We start from the raw sequence: 21964 nt of genomic DNA, 5'->3' as shown, positions 1-21964 counted from the left end.
AGGACTACTCAGGACCTTCGTTTTGTGAGGCAGACGCACTAACCCCTCTGCCACCGTGCTGCCCTAAATAAAGGTTTGTAAAAAAAAATTTTTTTTAAAGTTCATAAATTTTGCTTTTTGGAACAATAAAAAAACTAATAATTACAAATAAATAAATAAATAAATAAATAAATAAATAAATAAACTTCGTTTTAAGCGTGGAACAAATAACTAGGCCCTTGTCCTACTAACGGAGCTAAAAGTGTGTGACACATACGTTCAAACGAGCATCAGCAGCTTGTGAAAGTCTTAATAAAAAAGTAAATTTTATTTTGTGATGTTTATTAAACTTTTAAGTAGACATGTGTTGTTTTTCATTGGAAAAATCTGACGCTTCAAATGAAATGAAGCGGTATTTGGCGGCGTGATGACGTCACATCCGAGACAAACCAAGATGGACGGCTCCTGGTCTGCGGTTGTTGTGGTCGCTCTCTTCAAGTAGACGTCCTCAAAATGAATATCATGCCCGCCACTAAAGACATTTTGAAAAGTAAACACTGCATTCAGGGTAGGTTTGTCCTATTCTGTTGTATCAAACCACATGAAAACAAGCTGACTGTTCAACCTCGGGCTTAGTGTTGGAAATCTGTGGTGATGACATAGTCTGTTATTTACTGAACATCCATTTTACATTTTGAGTTAGATAGCATAAGACGACGGGTTCTCAATTATTATTTATAATTAAAGTGTGTTCAACTATTTATATGGGATAGACTCCAGCCACTTCCCGCGACCCCGAGAGGAACAAGCGGTAGAAAATGGCTGGATTGTATATAACAGTATTTATAGCTGCTTAGGGCAGCCAGAAGCATGATCACGTGTTCAGCATGACATCATAGACATAAAAGTATTGTTGTTCCACTTGGACACTTGCAGATACTTTTGTACAAAACCCACCACCAGTGAAGTTGTCACTCTGTGTAAATGGTAAATAAAAAGAGAATACAATGATTTCCAAATCATTTTCAACTTATATTCAATTGAATAGACTGCAAAGACAAGATATTTCATGTTCACACTGAGAAACTTCATTTTCTTTTGCAAATAATCATTAACTTAGAATTTCATGGCTGCAACACGTGCCAAATTAGTTGGGAAAGGGCATGTTCACCACTGTGTTACATGGCCTTTCCTTTTAACAACACTCATTAAACGTTTGGGAACTGAGGAGACACATTTTTGAAGTGGAATTCTTTCCCATTCTTGCTTGATGTACAGCTTAAGTTGTTCAACAGTCCGGGGTCTCCATTGTCGTATTTTAGGCTTCACATTTTCAATGGGAGACAGGTCTGGACTACAGGCAGGCCAGTCTAGTACCCGCGCTCTTTTACTATGAAGCCACGCTGTTGTAACACGTGGCTTGGCATTGTCTTGCTGAAATAAGCAGGGGCGTCCATGATAACGTTGCTTGGATGGCAACATATGTTGCTCCAAAACCTGTATGTACCTTTCAGCATTAATGGTGCCTTCACAGATGTGTAAGTTACCCATGTCTTGGGCACTAATACACCCCCATACCATCACACATGCTGGCTTTTCAACTTTGTGCCTAGAACAATCCGGATGGTTCTTTTCCTCTTTGGTCCGGAGGACACGGCGTCCACAGTTTCCAAAAACAATTTGAAATGTGGACTCGTCAGACCACAGAACACTTTTCCACTTTGCGTCAGTCCATCTTAGATGAGCTCAGGCCCGTTTCTGGGTGTTGTTGATAAATGGCTTTCGCTTTGCATAGTAGAGTTTTAACTTGCACTTACAGATGTAGCGACCAACTGTAGTTACTGACAGTGGTTTTCTGAAGTGTTCCTGAGCCCATGTGGTGATATCCTTTACACGCGGATGTAGCTTTTTGATGCAGTACCGCCTGAGGGATCGAAGGTCCGTAATAATAATCACTGCACGTCATTGGGACGTGCAGTGATTTTTCAAGATTCTCTGAACCTTTTGATGATATTACGGAGCGTAGACGGTGAAATCCCTAAATTCCTTGCAATAGCTGGTTGACAAATGTTGTTCTTAAACAATTTGCACAGGCATTTGATGACAAAGTGGTGACCCTCGCCCCATCCTTGTTTGTGAATGACTGAGCATTTCATGGAATCTACTTTTATACCCAATCATGGCACACACCTGTTCCCAATTAGCCTGCACCACTGTGGGATGTTCCAAATAAGTATTTGATGAGCATTCCTCAACTTTCTCAGTCTTTTTTGCCACTTGTGCCAGCTTTTTTGAAAAATGTTGCAGGCATCAAATTGCAAATGAGCTAATGTTTGCAAAAAATAACGTTTTCCAGTTCGAACGTTAAGTATCTTGTCTTTGTAGTCTATTCAATTGAATATAAGTTGAAAAGGATTTACAAATCATTATATTCTGTTTTTATTTACCATTTACACGTGACAACTTTACTGATTTTGGGGTTTGTACAAATGTCCACAATCAGGTCAACTGGTAGGCAGATGCACCAATAGGAAGCTACCTTATTCTGTCACTTGTGTCTATTGTGTTCAGATTTCAAACTATTTGTGGTTTCTTCTCCTGTCAAGGTTCTTTTACCATCCTGAGAGCGGCTCTCTGCAAAATGCCTATCCAGCGTGTGCCGCTAGTCTTGTTAGCCTGCGGCTCCTTCAATCCCATCACCAACCAGCATATGAGGCTGTTTGAGCTGGCCAGAGACCATCTGCACAGCACAGGTCAGAGGTCATTGGGACGTTTGTTGTCAATCGTGCAACCTGTTTGTGTCACCAATAGGTGGGTTGCATATGACATCATATCCGTTTTTCTTCTTGGCGGCTAAATTGACACGATGGTCAAGCAGCTTGAGCGTAGCATTAAAACGAGTGAGAGTAAAGTTTGAGCAAAAAAATTAGTATTGCTGTTCTGTTCTTGGATGTTCCAGTCGTTCAAATAGAGAGATAGGAAATAGCTCTCATTAAGTCCTGAAAGAAGTGGTTCATAAAGGTAATAAAGTCAGGAAAAAACAAAAGTGCATCGGAAAAAAATGTCTCTTAAACATATCACTTCATCATCTTGTGGAATACAATCAAACCATGCTCGTGTCTGCAGAGATCACTTTATAAAATGTTTGTTTGAACATCTGATTTGTTTGAGGAACTTTCTGTGATGCAATCCAGTTTCTTCTCTACTATATTAGTAGTGTTTGAGAGCAGAACCAAACGTAAAAATATCACTTCATCATCTTGTGGAATACAATCGGACCATGCTCCTGTCTGCAGAGATCACTTTGTAAAGTGTTTGTTTGAACATTTGATTTGTTTGAGAACTTTTCTGTGATGCAATCCAGTTTATTCTCAACTATATTAGTAGTGTTTGATAGCAAAAAATAAACGTAGGAAAAGGACAAGAGATCGCTGTGGAGGAGGGGCGTGGCCTGCGGGCCTGCCGCGGAACGGGGTGTTGCCAGGACCAGCCTCGAAGACAGCGACAGGTGCGTAGATGCCCCAGCTGGGCCTTGTTATCTAATCACTTGTCGCCTTTATTAGCAGCAGCCGTGATGAGACGAGTAGTCGGAGTTGGAGGTGCTGCTCAGCGGACGCAGCAGACAAAGACACTTTGCTGAAAAGCAAAAGCCTCTGCACCTCTTTATGAAAATAAAACAGTGTTATACCCTGAAATTCCTGGCTCTCCTGGCAGTGTATGGTGGTCCGAAGAACCCACTAGAGGGCAACCTCTACATTTGGCGCCCAACAAGCCAGGAATTTCAGGGTATAACACTGTTTTATTTTCATAAAGAGGTGCAGAGGCTTTTGCTTTTCAGCAAAGTGTCTTTGTCTGCTGCGTCCGATCAGCAGCACTTCCAACTCCGACTACTCGTTTCATCACGGCTGCTGCTAATAAAGGCAACTAGTGATTAGATAACAAGGCCCACCTGGGCCATCTACGCACCTGTCGCTGTCTTCGAGGCCGGTCCTGGCAACACCCCGTTCCGCCGCAGGCCACGCCCCCCTCCACAATCGCATTTGCTAGTGTTCTTTTGTGGTTGCTATGCCTAAATATAACTAGAAGACCTGCTTGTGCAAATAAACTCACGTCATGTTAAGTCCTAGTAATAAATATTGTGATTGTATATCCACCGTATTTTCTTTGTCCATTTTCGTAACAAAAACTAAAAAGTATATTTATCGTAATCGCTTATATATTTGCCTCTGAACCTGTTAAAATATGCCCAAATCTGCACGGATTCAGTTTTATGAACAGTAGGCTAATGGGACCCTAGACCAGTGTTTTTCAACCTTTTTTGAGCCAAGGCACATTTTTTGCGTTGAAAAAATCCCGAAGCACACCACCAGCAGAAATCATTACAAAACGAAACTCAGTTGACAGTAAAAAGTCGTTGTCGCAATTGTTGGATATGACTTTAAAGCATAACCAAGCATGCATCTCTATAGCTCTTGTCTCAAAGTAGGTGTACTGTCACCACCTGTCACATCTGACTAATTTTGAGTTTTTTGCTGTTTTCCTGTGTGTAGTGTTTTAGTTCTTGTCTTGCGCTCCTATTTTGGTGTCTTTTTCTCTTTTTTTTGGTATTTTCCTGTAGCAGTTTCATGTCTTCCTTTGAGCAATATTTCCCGCATCTACTTTGTTTTAGCAATCAAGAATATTTCAGTTGTTTTTTTATACTTCTTTGTGGGGACATCGTTGATTGTCATGTCATGTTCGGATGTACATTGTGGACGTCTTTGCTCCACAGTAAGTCTTTGCTGTCGTCCAGCATTCTGTTTTTGTTTACTTTGTAGCCAGTTCAGTTTTAGCTTTGTTTTGCATAGCCTTCCCTAAGCTTCAATGCCTTTTCTTAGGGGCACTCACCTTTTATTTATTTTTGGTTTAAGCATTAGACACCTTTTTACCTGCACGCTGCCTCCCGCTGTTTCCGACATCTACAAAGTAATTAGCTACCGGCTGCCACCTACTGATATCAGTGTTTCCCACACATTCATTTATTTATGGCGGCCCGCCACGATAGAATTACGTCCGCCACAAATTAAAAAAAAATAAAAAATAACCCCTGTTTTTTTTTTGTTTTGTTTTGTTTTGTTTTGTTTTTGTCCTGTCCAGCTTCTCAGGCAAATCATATAGTTGATGTAGATGCCCATATAGGCTGTTCACATTGACTTTACAAAAGAGAAGTGTAGGATACTTCTCTTGTTGCCTTATTTGTATTTGACCACTACTGTTTTCTGTTTATTTGTTACTGACTGTGGCAGGACACCTCTGCCTCTGTTTCACTTTATGTTGCTGGTAAATAATATGGTTGTAGTAGTAGGCTAAAGTTAAATTATTTATTATGCACTAATTAAAGGGACAGAGCTTTAAGAGACATTTTAGCTTTTATATTTTATAAGATATATTTTTCGTAAGAACCACAATTAATAAATACATTTCAGTGAATAACTTATTGTTCAAATCTGTATATAAATATGTACATAAAGTGTTGTAATTATATTGTAAAATGGATGGATGATGGATGGACGTTTAAAACAAAACTGTTATTATTGATTAGTAAGTATACATTTTTTGAGCCTTTTTAGAGAAAATCATATTGTAGTAAATTATGCAAATTACTCGATGATGTCGTAGTGACTACGCCCATAGCCACGCCCCCACCGCCACAGGTATCTTGGCAGTTTATGGGAAACACTCGATATGGAAGAGTATTACACGGTTACTCTGCCGAGCTCTCGACAGCACCGACACTCAACAACAACACATCATTTGCAGACTATAATTACTGCTTTGCAAAAAATATTTTTAACCCAAATAGGTGAAATTAGATAACCTCCTACGGCGCACCAGACTGTATCTCATGGCACACTAGTGTGCCGCGGCACAGTGGTTGAAAAACACCGCCCTCGACCATCGCCTGAAACCCTGAAGTGCCCACATGTGCCTCTAGGTCCCGTGATTGCAACCCACCTATTGACTTTGTATGCAAACAGGTATCAAGCCGATTCATGCCTTACATACTGTACAGGTGAAACTCAAAATGATTTAAATATCATGCAAAAATCCATTCATCACCTTCAAATGTGATATAAACTCATTACATGCAAAGTAAGAAATGTCAAGCCTTTATTTTAATAATCATGACTTACTGTTTTTGAAAATCCCACATTTTCAGTTTAATGGTTTTGATAAGCTGTAAGTCATCATCATCAGGATGATAGTTGGAGCGATGTGCTCTGCGCCCTTAAAAAAGAACTTGGATGGAACTTTAGATAAAACTGAGGTAGTTAGTTAGTATTGCAGCGACAAACTTACTTATTATCGGCGCACATCAAGTTTAAAATAGCATCTTCAGGCGAAACATGACGGAGTATGGCGTCGCTGGCAAGAATGCTACATGGACAGTAAACAACAAACTATGCTGGCTGAGGTTATCTGTGTTTACCACAGATAAATTAAACAATGCCTTTTTGAAATGTACAGCCACTAACAAAAAGAGATCAGCGCTGTCATCTGAAAAGGTAAATAAGCTTGTTTGTTTAAGAAGCTGGAGAAACAAAGGAAGAGTAAATGGTGTGTTTACTTGATCTATTAATATGCATCTGTACCGTGTTTGCTATATTATCGCAAAGTCTTTCAAAATGTGCACTTAATTTTGACTATACTTACTGTTATCAAGTTTTGAGCAAATAAATGACTTGTAGTTCAGTAAAACATTTGAATTTTTTCCCCCTGTGTGACATTCTGGCGACAAAATTGCATTTGTATCCAAATATAGGGGTATTTTCTTAAACACATTTTATTCACGCAAGCAAATAATAACCTGCGATTAATCCAGGGCTGGAATTTAACCACGGCAACTGCGGCAAAAGCCTCGACCGCCCTCGTCCCTTGCCGTGATGCCCTAAAAAATGTACGAACATCGACGACAAGAACATATTGTCTAATTTTTTTAATTACCGAAAACACGTAATTTATGAACGCATACGTTTGGCTTGATAATCATGGCAGACTAACTACACAAACTTTGCTCCGGAGAGTTCCCCTCCGAGTAAACAAAGCCAAGCTCTTGGTTTAACGTCATTTTCCCTCGCTTCCCGCCGTGTGCTTTTAAGAGCGAACTGCTCTGTTTAGATGGAGACCGGTGTGGACAATATCGGAGACACTTGTTCCCACTCTAAAAGTACACAGCAAAGGAGAAAAACTGTTTGATGTTGCTTTTATTTTCTCAATACAGCGTCCATCAGCTGCTGTGACTGAGAGTTAATGATGTGAGGAAACATGCAGCAGGCGATGTGTCGTGAACATTGTCACAACTTGTTTATAAAGTCTTTAGTTTGTTTACTGGGATGTTCACCCCTCCTTTATTTAACTGCTAACTGTATCAGTGTTCAAATAACAAGTACTAGCTAAAATGTTTTGTCATCTCATCGAATTGAACGCTGGCTGTGAAGATTGTGTATTCGATGTGGGAGGTGTCACTCCTCTTAATTTTTGTTGGCCAAACTGCCGCACTGAACTACAAGGCGGCGATGGTGGAGAAGAACAAAGCTTGTTTATTAGACTTCATCTTCATTAGCCAAACTGCTTTGAGTTTTATATTAATATCAAAAAGTAACACCAGGTTTTTTTTCTTACATTTGTGTTTTTTCATGTCACAAAGTTACTTTAAAAACCATTCATGTGACACAACATTTTGTTAATGTGTTATTGTGGATAGTTAATTCCTATACGACATATTTCTGCTCAAACTCTTAATGGATCTGTCCCGATACATCATCATTTGTCTTTCTTTATTTTACTTCTTTTGCCATTGCTCAAAAAAAAAAAATAGTGACAAAAAATCCATGTTATAATTAATTATTTTCAGGGCTCCAATTACTTCAAATATTTCACTTTAAAATGTTTTATGTGGTAAATATTTCATATATTGTGTAGTTGCCATACAAAAACATCAAAGTTTTCTTTGACAAAAGCGCATAAAACAAACAAAATAATAGCTCCAGCATAAAATCGACAGATATATCTGAAGTTGATCTCGTAACTTAAGTGTTGAAAGTAAAAGAAAAACCTAATAAAAATGTGTCACTTTATGAGTGGGGCACCTTTTGGAATCCCAAATATATTTAGTGATATTTTATTTATCTTTTCACTGTGATTACTCAAAAACATTAAAGAATTAAAATCAATGGTGTCCTTCATTATTGATCTTTTAGGGCTCTAATTACTAAATACTGCATATTTCAGTTTTACTATAAAAAAAACAAAGTTGTTTATGACAGAAAAGCCATAAAACATTTTTATTTTATTTTGTATTACTTTATATCAACTTGAAGTTGATATAGAGATTTACTGTAAGCGTTAAATAAAAAATAAAAATTATAATCTGACTTATTTTTAACATTTTAATGACTCAGACCCTTTATGGTCCCCGAGACCCCTAAAGGTAAAATAAATTAAAAAATCCATATATTTTGTTATGGTTTGAAAATGAAAAATATCAAAATGGCCCCCACATGCTTTAATTTTACCGTGTGCGGCCCTCAGTAGGAAAAGTTTAGACACCCCTGATCTACATGTACATATAAATGTACATAACTTAAAAAATAAATAAATAAATAAGAAAAAGAATACCTCCCTCTATCAAAATGTAAAAATAGAGGTAAAGGATGTAATAACAGAAAGCTGACAAGTTGATATTAATAATGAATAATAAAAATAGTTTATAATATATATTCATGCATGCTTTGTAGCCCCTTTTTTGGAAAGAAAATAGTGTTTACCTTTGTGCCCGTCTAACTTGCCTTGGTGCCCTAAAATATGAGCCCTTCTTTAAGGCAGCACTTGCCTTGACCTGAAAAAGTAAAAATTCGAGGCCTGCCAATCCTGATTAATCACAGTTCAAACGTGTGATTAATCTGATTACTAAAAATAATCACTTGGCAGCTCTTGTTTTAATTACTGTATATACAGTATTTGTTGAAGTTCAAAATGTATCTGAATTTAAAACAAATACGATTCTAACTTTTGTGTTCTTCTTAAAGCGGCATGTATGCTCTCACTTTACTCCTCAAGTCTTTAAAAACTGCAAGTCTGCAAAATTAAAGTATGTGTTGTGATTGCTTTGCAACTCAGTTTAACTGTTGAAATTGACACAAAATACCTTGGTTACGTATTTTGATATCTTCATGTTTCACTCATGGAGCTCGAGGGAGCAGCATCTTCCCTGGAAGTTGGAGTGTCTCCATTCCACTCTTTTGCAACAACAATAAAATATCTAAACTTTTCATCCACAATGACCACGATCAGTGTCACAGTTCATTAAGTCTCGTTAATACACTTACTTGTATGACAACGAACAGTAACACTGTCGGCATTACCAACTTTGAAATAACAAGCTATGTACTCTAAATACATTCCGCGTCGGCGTCAACTCTCCTGACCTAGAAAAACTGAATGAATATTCTCTCCCTCCAGGCCAGTACCAGGTGGTGGGTGGCATCGTGTCTCCTGTGAGTGACAGCTACGGGAAGCAAGGCCTGGCGCTGGCAAAACACAGGATTGCTATGGCGAGGATCGCGCTGCAGAGCTCAAACTGGGTCACCGTCGACGAATGGGAGAGCCAGCAGCCTGACTGGACTGAAACGGTGGTCACCATGAGGTACTAAACGGAAAGATCAGAATTTGCCGTTTTTAATTTTTTACTTGCAACAATTGTTAACAATAGTTGGACTATTTAGAGAGTTGGGTTAGGGTTATCATGTTAATGTACTGGTGTTGTCACCATTATAAGCTGATACCATTTAAAAATTACATATTTGTTAGCTCGTTATTAGATAACACATATATGTGTCAGTGCTCCAAAGCATTCACACATATGTGTTATCTACACTAAAATTCATCTATTTATTGAACTTCTTCAATTTCTTCTTCTTCTCTAGTGTCAGGTTCAAACACTGATGACATCTATTAAACAAGACAAGAAGCAAGGAATTAAACAGAGACAGAATTAAATTTGGCTCAATTGAGGAGAAATGTCTGGACAGTACTCTTTGCACAGTCTCACCACGCTCTGACGAAAGATTGTACGCCTCCTCTTTTATTTGGACTTTCCCTGATTACATGGCAACAGCTGTTTCTAAGGGACGGGGGCCGTAAACAGCCATCGCCTTTGATTAAAAACAGTTCAAAGAAAAGGTGCCTGGAGGGGAGTCAGGCCCTGCTTCCTCTCCGCTTGGTAGATATCGAGTCAAGATAAAATCTTCCTGTGGAATACAATTGAAGAAAGAAACCGACGCCTTCATGTCGCTTCCCATCGTACACAGTGGAGTTTTACAAGCCTTCTGCTTGGTAGGATCAAAGACAGCTTTTGTCCTCTCACAGTGCGAGCTGAACTCAATGGAACACAAAGTTTTGTGATAACTTAGATACAATTATTCTGACATCTAGATTTTGGCGCGCTCTACCTTCCACATTTTTCACCCGATTCAAACCGTTCCGACTTCAAACTGTTCAGCCTATTCAGGAATCGCGGGCTTTCCCTTGACAAATTCCCACAGATTTCCCAGAATTCCAGGTTTTCCGGGTCATTTTTCCCATTCAAAATGAATTGGCCATTTTTCAAACTTCCATTATTTTCTTCAGATTCAAACCATTCCACCTTCAACACATTCCACCATCCTGTAAATTTAAACAACCTTTTTCCAAGTTCAAAAAAAATTCCAGGATTTTCCAGAATTCCTGGTTTACCATTTTAAAAAAGAATTACGCTTTTCCCCAAATTCCCAAATTTTAGGGAAACTCCCATTTAAATCAATGGGAAATTCTTCAAAGTTCCACAACTCCCACATTTTTCATCTGATTCAAACTGTTCCAACTTCAAAATATTCAGCTTGTTCCGGAATTGTGTGCTCTACTTCAACAATTCTAAAAAATTCCCGGATTTCCCATAATTACCGGTTTTCCCATTCAAAATTACTTGGCCATTTTTCAAACTTCCACCATTTCCACATTTTTCAATCGATTCAAACCATTTTACCATCAACATATTCCACCATTTTGGAAATTCAAACTACCTTTTTCCAAGTTCAAAAAAATTCCAGGATTTTCCAGAATTCCTGGTTTTCCAAAGCCCTATTTCCACCCTTTTTTCTGGCGACTACTTCTTCCACAGTTTAACGCCTTTCAATCGTTCCACCGCCAAAACATTCCTCTTAATCAGGACAACAAACAAAGTTGTTTTTTGAACTGGAAAAATTCCCGGTTTTTGCAAAATTCCAGGAAATCCGTAATACCATTTCTCTATTCAACATTTTACTACTTCAACATTTCTCGACCGATTCGAAAAATTCCAAAACCAACCATTTCATCTCATTCAGACCATTCAAGTTTTTTACCATTTTCAAAAAAATATCCCGTTTTTCCCGAAATTCCCACATTTTTGGAATGGGACATTCTTCAAAGTTCAACAACTCCCACATTTTTAATCTAATTCAATCTGTTCCAACTTCAAAATATTCAGCCTGTTTGGGAATTGTGTGCTCTACTTCAACAATTTAAAAAAAAATTCCAGGATTTCAGTTCAACTTTAGTATTGGAGCATTCACACGCAATTCCTTGAGGAATTGCCTCATCTAGTTGTTTTTGTGTTTTGCCAGCTATGTAATTATATTAAACAAACTAACAATGTCAAAAACATTTAAATATTCTTTATCATTGCTATCTGAATTACCTACTTTATTGGTCTGTATTATATTACAACCAAATAAAGGTCCTCTTATGTTGTGTTAGCACTAGTGCTAATATTTCTGTTCACTGTTGTAATTCTAGCATCGGTGGTAACATTACTCTGCAGCTATTTTAGCCTAGCATCGGTGGTAACGTTACTGTTCGCAGTTGCTTTAGCACTCATGTCGGTGCTAACATTGCTTCGCAGAGTTGTTTTAGCGCTAGCAATAAGAGGTAGTAGTTCAACACAAGCACAAACGTTGTGTTCACAGTGGTTTTCGCACTAGTGTGCTAACAGTGCTAGTGTTCGTGTTCGGAGCGTTTTAGCTTGACTGCAGGAGTTTTCAAAGTGTGAGGCGGGCTTTCCTCCTTAACAGGCTAAGGATGACTACAAGAGAAGCGCAGCATCTTGCAAAAAAATAAAGAAAAACATATTTTTTAAACAGAACTTCAGAGGCAAAATTATAAATGTTTAGTTCCTACAATGAGAAAGTCTGTGGTGAGTAGAAAGCTATATACGCTCCAGAAAATCAGTTTTCCGGAGAGTCGGGAAGGCCCCAGACATAGGCAAGTTTATTTATAGAGCACAATTCATACCAAAGGCAATTTTAGTGCTTTATCAGAAAATTACAAGAAGGCAAAAATTTTAATATATAAAAAAAAACATAATTCAAATTGTAATTAGAAAAGAAAATCATTGTAAAAACAATCATAATTCAAATGAAAATCAAATAGTGTAAATATAATACTTTCAGTTGTCATATGCACAATTAAATAAAAGTACACTATATTGCCAAAAGTATTTGGCCACCTTCCTTTACTCACATATGAACTTGAAGTGCCATCCCATTGAATTGTCCAAAATGTTTTGGTATCCTGGAGCATTCAAAGTTCCTTTCACTTAAACTAAGGGGCCAAGCCCAACTCCTGAAAAACAACCCCACACCATAATTCCTCCTCCACCAAATTTCACACTCGGCACAATGCAGTCTGAAATGTAGCGTTCTCCTGGCAACCTCCAAACCCAGCCTGGTCCATCAGATTGCCAGATGGAAAAGTGTGATTCATCAGTCCAGAGAAGGCGTCGCCACTGCTCTAGAGTCCAGTGGCGACGTGCTTTACACCACTGCATCCCACGCTTTGCATTGGACTTGGTGATGTATGGCTTAGATACAGCTGCTCGGCCATGGAAACCCATTCCATGAAGCTCTCTGCGTACTGTACGTGGGCTAATTGGAAGGTCACATGAAGTTTGGAGCTCTGTAACAACTGACTGTGCAGAAAGTCTTTGCACTATGCGCTTCAGTATCCGCTGACCCCTCTCTGTCAGTTTACGTGGCCTACCACTTGGTGGCTGAGTTGCTGTTGTTCCCAAACTCTTCACTTTTCTTATAATAAAGTTGACTTTGGAATATTTAGGAGCGAGGAAAAGTTACGACTGGATTTGTTGCACAGGTGGCATCCTATGACAGTTCCACGCTGGAAATCACTGAGAGCAGCCCATTCTTTCACAAATGTTTGTAGAAACAGTCTCCATGCCTAAGTGCTAGATTTTATACACCGGGCCAAGTGATTAGGACACCTGATTCTCATCATTTGGATGGGTGGCCAAATACTTTTGGCAATATAGTGCATGTTCAGCCTGGGATTTGTTGCGCGCGACCAGTCTTCCTCTCAAGGAATAAAACACACTGGTCACTCCCAAGTTCTTTTGGATGACATATATGTTGAGTAAAAAGGACCACCGAGACAGAACAGTACTTGGCCAAGGTTTACTAAAGCTTTAGGAGACCAGCCCTTACAACGCAACCATAGCATCACCAAGAAAAGGTCTAAATTCAAACAAAAAGAGTCAGCTTATGTAGAGCGAAAAAAAAGCCCCTCCAGCCCCGAAAGAAATGCAGCTGCTACTTCTAAACAGATAAGGAGCTGGCCAAAACCGCTCTGTGAGCCGACAAACAGGAGCCCTTAAGACAAAACAAAGAGTTTACTAGCGGACATAAGATAAAAGCAAGGAGGTCACGAGAAGACACACGACATGGGAAAATACTAGCTGCTTTAAACATGACTATGGATTAAAAAAAGAACACTTAAAAATATATCTAATTCTCACAGTTTGAACATTGCCAATGTCGAGGCCTGTCTCACATCTTCTGGAAGGATTTTCCAGATTTTAGGAGCATAAAACAGAAACGCAGCCTGACTCTGGGCACCAGCAGGAGACCACTCCCTGAGGTTCTCAGAGTTCCAGATGGTTCGAGATGGTTCACTCTAACGCGTCAGAGATGTACTTTGGCAAAAGACCATGAAAAGACTTGTACACAAGTAAAGCTGTTATATTCTATGAGCATCAGGAAGCCAGTGCAGTGACCTAAGCACTGGATTAAGTTGCTTATATTTCCTGGTTCTAGTCAGGATTCGAGCAGCAGCATTCTGGATGTACTGCAGCTGCTTTACAGCTTGTTGAGAGAGCCTAGTGACAAGTCTTTGTAAGTCTGATTTTGACATTCTCCTCTGATTTTGGCAATGATTGGTGAAAATCTGCTGATGCTATTGACTTAATGTGGCTGTTAAAGGTTTATTATTACCTTTAGATTTCTAACCTGATCATTAAGTTTGAGGGAGTTGGTCTCAAGGTGACTAATAATAGTTTCTCTTTGCTTCTTTGGGCCATTACAGAACTAGGTTTCGGTGCCCATCACTTGCCTAATTGCTAGAAATACTGTTTGAGTTTGTTTTATTTAGCACTAGTGTCAGTGCTAACTGCATTGACACAACATACGTTGTGAAATGAGTTATTTACACAGAGAGATTCTGTAAATGTTTATGTTTACATACCTTAATTGTTTCCAAACGGTGTCTGTAACACGGCAGTAAAACGGCTGATCAAACAAAACAGAAGTCATGGTCATGGACCCACTAGCTGCGGAAGCTAGCTCTCCAATCAGCTAAACAGACTCAATAACTCCACGGTGGTGTTTTGGTGAATTTCCAAAACTGAAACAATACAATATGAATGCGATTGTAAGTTAATAATACTAACACAGACACTTGTAAACGTGTTAGCATATTGGCTAATGCTAGCAACGCGAGCTTCTTTACACTACGATAGCGCGTACAAATATGCACGAAAACACTCCTACAGACATCACACATAGGACGGTTTAGTAATTACAAATTGTTTTAGTTCTATTGTAAAACTAACAAACGTTTCTTGGAGTGATGAATGAAGAATCCATATGAGTAGAAACACTATGGATGGTTTTACGTTCGGTTCAAGGCATTAAAACAGAAATTAAATTTCTGCAGTGAGCGAACTTGTCCAAAAGATGGCGCCATAGCACAAACAATACCACATCTTTTCAGTCCTGAACACATCGCTTTATAAGCTGCAGGGTTCAAATTGCAGGAAAAAAGTAGCGGTTTATAGTCCGGAATTTGTAGAAGTTGCTGGCACGGCCGCTCTACCCACCACACCACGCCACGCCGTCCCCCATTGGCACCGGTGACATTATGGAACCAGGCTTCGGTGCCCATCACTTGCATAAGTGCTATAAATACTGTTTGAGTAGGTTTTATTTAGCACTAGTGTCAATGCTAACTGTCCCATTCACAGTTGTGTACAGCAGTGTTTTTCAACCACTGCGCCGCTAGTGTGCCGTGAGATACAGTCTGGTGTGCCGTGGGAGATTATGTAATTTCACCTATTTGCATTAAAAATATTTTTTGCAAACCAGTAATTATAATCCGCAAAAATAATGTGCCATTGTTGAGTGTCGGTGCTGTCTAGAGCTCGGCAGAGTAACCATGTTATTCTCTTCCATATCAGTAGGTGACAGCCGGTAGCTAATTGCTTTGTAGATGTCGGTAACAGGTCGTGTGGGACGACGATAGTTTGTCGTGATCACAATATGCAGACGACAGCGGGAGGCAGTGTGCAGGTAAAAAGGTGTCTAATGCTTAAACCAAAAATAAACAAAAGGTGAGTGCCCCTAAGAAAAGGCATTGAAGCTTAGGGATTAAATTAAAGATTAAAGTACCAATGATTGTCACACACACACTAGATGTGGCGAAATTTGTCCTCTGCATTTGTCCCATCCCCTTGATGGCTATGCAGAACCAAACTAAAACTGAACTGGCTACAAAGTAAACAAAAACAGAATGCTGGACGACAGCAAAGACTTACTGTGGAGCAGAGACGGCGTCCATAAAGTGCATCCGCACATGACATGACAATCAACAACGTCCCCACGAAGAAGGATAAAAACAACTGAAATATTCTTGATTGCTAAAACAAAATAGATGCGGGAAATATCGCTCAAAGGAAGACATGAAACTGCTACAGGAAAATACCAAAAAAAGAGAAAAAGCCACCAAAATAGGAGGGCAAGACAAGAACTAAAACACTACACACAGGAAAACCACAAAAAACTCCAAATAAGTCAGGGTGTGGTGTGACAGGTGGTGACAATAAACTTACTTTGAGACAAGAGCTATAGTTATGCATGCTTGGTTATGGTTCAAATTCATATCCAACAATTGCGAAAACAACTTTTTATTGTCTACTGAGTTTAATTTTTTAATGATTTCTGCTGGTGGTGTGTCTCCGGATTTTTTCAATGAAAAAAATGTACCCTGGCTTAATAAAGGCTTATTGGCCACATGCGTGGACGGCACCTTTTAGCTCTTATTTCCACAATTGTGTACACTACTGAATTGGGGTCTTATGGCCGCTTATGTGGACACTTATACTGCCATCTGGTGGTGTCGGGAGAGTATAACATACAATGGAATTTGGGGGAAAAAAGTGTAAAAATAAGAATTAACATGTCACTACACATGAAGTACACGTTTGTGTACTTACAGACTAAGTACATCATATAAAAAGATGATTCTTAGTTTTTATTCTAATTAGGGTCCAATAAGCCCAAATAGCAAAGAGAAATAAAAAAAGCATGTAAACAAACAGCTTGAGGTTAAAAAAGGTTGAAAAACACTGGTCTACAGTGTATATACAAACTTTGGAGTGAAAATTATCAATAGTTTTGTGCTCAATCTGTCACACTTAACTTACCATCAGTGTGTGAGTGTGTGTGTGAATGGGTGAATGTGGAAAATAGTGTCAAAGCGCTTTGAGTTCCTTAAAAAAAAGGTAGAAAAGCGCTATACAAGTACGACCCATTTACCATTTACATCATTCAACCTCCTCCATTCATCTTCTAATTCCCCCTTCCTCAGAATTGTGCTCAAATCCCCGTATGAGCGTCGCTCCTCCCCTTCTTAGTTGTTTCTGAGCCCCGTTTGCGCAACCGATCGTGTCATAAATTGGCCCGTTGTTTTCCGAGAGCACACCACCTCCGTCATCCCGCTGCACTTGAATAGGGAAAAACCTTTAAGAAGCTTTACAGAGGGGCTGGTTTCATACTTTTGTTTGCCTTTGTCCCACATGCTGATTCAGTTCACACTAATGACACAAGTTTTCCAACATTTTTATAGGACTCAATAATATTTGTTGTATGTACAAACCCCGTTTCCATATGAGTTGGGAAATTGTGTTAGATGTAAAAATAAACGGAATTCGGCGTGGCGAAGTTGGTAGAGTGGCTGTGCCAGCAATCGGAGTGTTGCTGGTTACTGGGGTTCAATTCCCACCTTCTACCTTCCTAGTCACGTCCGTTGTGTCCTTGGGCAAGACACTTCACCCTTTGCCTCTGATGGCTGCTGGTTAGCGCCTTGCATGGCAGCTCCCGCCATCAGTGTGTGAATGTGTGTGTGAATGGGTAAATGTGGAAATACTGTCAAAGCGCTTTGAGTACCTTGAAGGTAGAAAAGCGCTATACAAGTATAACCCATTTATCATTTATTTATTTATCATTTGCAAATCCTTTTCAACCCATATTCAATTGAATGCACTACAAAGACAACATATTTGATGTTCAAACTCATAAACTTTTTTTTTTTTTTGCAAATAATAAATAACTTAGAATTTCATGGCTGCAACACGTGCCAAAGTAGTTGGGAAAGGGCATGTTCACCACTGTGTTACATGGCCTTTCATTTTAACAACACTCAGTAAAGGTTTGGGAACTGAGGAGACACATTTTTGAAGCTTCTCGGGTGGAATTCTTTCCCATTCTTGCTTGATGTACAGCTTAAGTTGTTCAACAGTCCGGGGGTCTCCCTTGTGCTATTTTAGGCTTCATAATGCGCCACACATTTTCAATGGGAGACAGGTCTGGACTACAGGCAGGCCAGTCTAGTACCCGCACTCTTTTACTATGAAGCCACGTTGATGTAACACGTGGCTTGGCATTGTCTTGCTGAAATAAGCAGGGGCGTCCATGGTAACGTTGCTTGGATGGCAACATATGTTGCTCCAAAACCTGTATGTACCTTTCAGCATTAATGGTGCCTTCACAGATGTGTAAGTTACCCATGTCTTGGGCACTAATACACCCCCATACCATCACAGATGCTGGCTTTTCAACTTAGCGCCTAGAACAATCCGGATGGTTCTTTTCCTCTTTGGTCCGGAGGACACGACATCCACAGTTTCCAAAAACAATTTGAAATGTGGACTCGTCAGACCACAGAACACTTTTGCACTTTGTATCAGTCCATCTTAGATGAGCTCAGGCCCAGCGAAGCCGACGGCGTTTCTGGGTGTTGTTGATAAACGGTTTTCGCCTTGCATAGGAGAGTTTTAACTTGCACTTACAGATGTAGCGACCAACTGTAGTTACTGACAGTGGGTTTCTGAAGTGTTCCTGAGCCCATGAAGTGATATCCTTTACACACTGATGTCGCTTGTTGATGCAGTACAGCCTGAGGGATGGAAGGTCACGGGGTTAGCTGCTTACGTGCAGTGATTTCTCCAGATTCTCTGAACCCTTTGATGATATTACGGACCGTAGATGGTGAAATCCCTAAATTCCTTGCAATAGCTGGTTGAGAAAGGTTTTTCTTAAACTGTTCAACAATTTGCTCACGCATTTGTTGACAAAGTGGTGACCCTCGCCCCATCCTTGTTTGTGAATGACTGATCATTTCATGGAATCTACTTTTATACCCAATCATGGCACCCACCTGTTCCCAATTTGCCTGTTCACCTGTGGGATGTTCCAAATAAGTGTTTGATGAGCATTCCTCAACTTTATCAGTATTTATTGCCACCTTTCCCAACTTCTTTGTCACGTGTTGCTGGCATCCAATTCTAAAGTTAATGATTATTTGCAAAAAAAAAATGTTTATCAGTTTGAACATCAAATATGTTGTCTTTGTAGCATATTCAACTGAATATGGGTTGAAAAGGATTTGCAAATCATTGTATTCCGTTTATATTTACATCTAACACAATTTCCCAACTCATGGAAACGGGGTTTGTATGTATAATATATGAGAATTTAATACCCTCCCTCTCACACCCTTGCATAGGTATCATTATGGTCGTATACTAAAGGAATATGAAGAGAGGTCACATGATGACTCCAATGGAAGCAGCCACCCTTCTCAAAGTAAGAACCTATTACTCACCAAACCTTCTGTTTTTGTTTTGTATATCTTATTGGTATCCAAAGTATGCAACGTTAGTACGAATAACTTGTCAAATAAATTTGACGTGAGGAGAATTATATACAAAATGTTTAAAAAAGTGAATTTGGGCTATTTGTTTTCTTCCTCTCTGTAAGCGACATGAATATTGCCTTCAGCTGGTGGCGCTGTGCCAGTGGTTTGAAATGTTGAATGCACAAAAGCGCACAGTGTTCAGTAAAACCTTTTCTTCTCCTGCGTATTCTGCTCTAACACGTCTTTTACAAGCTTAGTCAGTGTGAAGGATTTGTGTTCGTGTAATGTGCTATATAACACGTGCAGAGTAAAAGCCTACCGCTTCTTTCAGAGTATTAGGCATTCTTTTAAATCGGTTGCTTTTAGGACTGTGTGTGCATGTGTGTGTGTGTGTGTGTGTGTGTGTGTGTGTGTGTGTGTGTGTGTGTGTGTGTGTGTGTGTGTGTGTGTGTGTGTGTGTGTGTGTGTGTGTGTGTGTGTGTGTGTGTCCACAACTATTGAAAACTTGGATTAATCACACTTGCTGCAATGTTACGACATTCTGTTCAGACTCAGTTTCGACATCAGTACAAGCCTGGAGGTTTTTTTCCAAAGAGAATATTATAACATCGTAGTTTGATGTCAAGCAGAGTGTTTTTAGCGTTAGGTAATCACAGAGATTCTCGTCTCTTCAGTGCCAAATTTGTAGAGAGTTCTTGATGGATCTTTTTAACTTTATTCCAGAAAGACAAAAGACAAGGAACTCTCCACAACATAGGAGCAACTAAACTATACTTTAAAGGCCTACTGAAAGCCACTACTACCGACCACGCAGTCTGATAGTTTATATATCAATGATGAAATCTTAACATTGCAACACATGCCAATACGGCCGGGTTAACTTATAAAGTGCAATTTTAAATTTCCCGCCACACTTCCGGTTGAAAACGTCTAGATATGATGACGTATGACGTCAACGGTTGATACGGAAGTATTCGGACACATTGAGTCCAATACAAAAAAGCTCTGTTTTCATCTCAAAATTCAACAGTATTCTGGACATCTGTGTTGGTGAATCTTTTGCAATTTGTTTAATGAACAATGGAGACTGCAAAGAAGAAAGCTGTAGGTGCGATCGGTGTATTAGCGGCGGACTTCAGCAACACAACCAGGAGCACTTTGAGGATAGTAGACGCGCTAGCCGAACGACCTCACCTTGACTTCCTCCGTCTCCGGGCCGCCAACCGCATCGGTGATCAGGTGAAGTCCTTCGTCGTACCGTCGATCGCTGGAACGCAGGTGAGCACGGGTCGTGATGAGCAGATGAGAGCTGGCGTAGGTGCAGAGCTAATGTTCTTAGCATAGCTCTGTCGAGGTTCCGTAGCTAAGTTAGCTTCAATGGCGTCGTTAGCAACAGCATTGTTAAGCTTCGCCAAGCTGGAAAGCATTAACCGTTTATTTACATGTCCAGAGTTTGGTAGTATTGTTGATCTTCTGTCTATCCTTCCAGTCAGGGACTTGTTTGTTTTGTTTCTATATGCAGTAAAGCCCGATGCTATCACGTTAGCTCAGTAGCTAAAGAGCTTCACCGATAAAAGAGATAAAAGTCACTGTGAATGTCCATTTCGCGTTCTCGACTCTCATTTTCAAGAGGATATAGTATCCGAGGTGGTTTAAAATACAAATCCGTGATCCACAATAGAAAAAGGAGAGAGTGTGGAATCCAATGAACCCTTGTACCTAAGTTACGGTCAGAGCAAAAAAAGATACGTTCTGCACTGCACGCTAGTCCTTCACTTTGACGTTCCTCATCCACAAATCTTTCATCCTCGCTCAAATTAATGTGGTAATCGTCGCTTTCTCGGTCCGAATCTCTCTCGCTGCTGGTGTAAACAATAGGAAAATATGAGCAGTCCAGTGTTTCCCATAAACTGCCAAGATACCTGTGGCGGTGGGGGCGTGGCTATGGGCGTGGTCACCATGACATCATCGAGTAATTTGCATAATTTACTACAATTATATGATTTTCTCTAAAAAGGCTCAAAAAATGTATACTTATTAATTAATAATAACAGTTTTGTTTTAAACGTCCGTCCATCCATCCATCCATCCATTTTACAATATAATTACAACACTTTATGTACATATTTATATACAGATTTGAACAATAAGTTATTCACTGAAATATATTTATTAATTGTGGTTCTTACAAAAAATATATATTATAAAATATAAAAGCTAAAATGTCTCTTAAAGCTCTGCCCCTTTAATTAGTGCATACTAAATAATTTAACTTTAGCCTACTACTACAACCATATTATTTACCAGCAACATAAAGTGAAACAGAGCCAGAGGTGTCCTGCCACAGTCAGTAACAAATAAACAGAAAACAGTAGTGGTCAAATACAAATAAGGCAACAAGAGAAGTATCCTACACTTCTCTTTTGTAAAGTAAATCTGAACAGCCGATATGGGCATCTAAATCAACTATATGATTTGCCTGAGAAGCTGGACAGGACAAAAAAAAAAAATTTAAAAAAAAAAAAATTTAAAAATTTTTTTTTAAATTTTTTTATTTGTGGCGGACGTAATTCTTTCGTGGCGGGCCGCCACAAATAAATGAATGTGTGGGAAACACTGCAGTCCTTCCTCCGGTGTCGTCACGCTACTTCCGGTAGGGGCAAGGCTT

At 39.4% G+C, this 21964-nt stretch overlaps 1 protein-coding gene across 1 annotated transcript in view; it reads left to right on the top strand.

Annotated features, from left to right (window-relative positions):
• The first annotated feature begins 416 nt into the window (after nt 1-416).
• LOC133631450 (nicotinamide/nicotinic acid mononucleotide adenylyltransferase 3-like) overlaps nt 417-21964 on the top strand; it is a 40772-nt gene continuing 19224 nt past the window's right edge. The window contains exons 1-4 of the mRNA XM_062023651.1: nt 417-547; nt 2586-2732; nt 9481-9664; nt 19165-19244. Coding sequence (XP_061879635.1) covers nt 493-547; nt 2586-2732; nt 9481-9664; nt 19165-19244 — 466 coding nt within the window. The 5' untranslated portion in view covers nt 417-492. The remainder of the gene's footprint in view (nt 548-2585; nt 2733-9480; nt 9665-19164; nt 19245-21964) is intronic.

Source organism: Entelurus aequoreus, linkage group LG16, assembly GCF_033978785.1.
Source record: "Entelurus aequoreus isolate RoL-2023_Sb linkage group LG16, RoL_Eaeq_v1.1, whole genome shotgun sequence".
Classification (NCBI taxonomy): Eukaryota; Metazoa; Chordata; class Actinopteri; order Syngnathiformes; family Syngnathidae; genus Entelurus; species Entelurus aequoreus.
The sequence above is the reverse complement of the archived record's forward strand: the minus strand, read 5'-3'. Positions and strand labels throughout refer to the sequence as shown.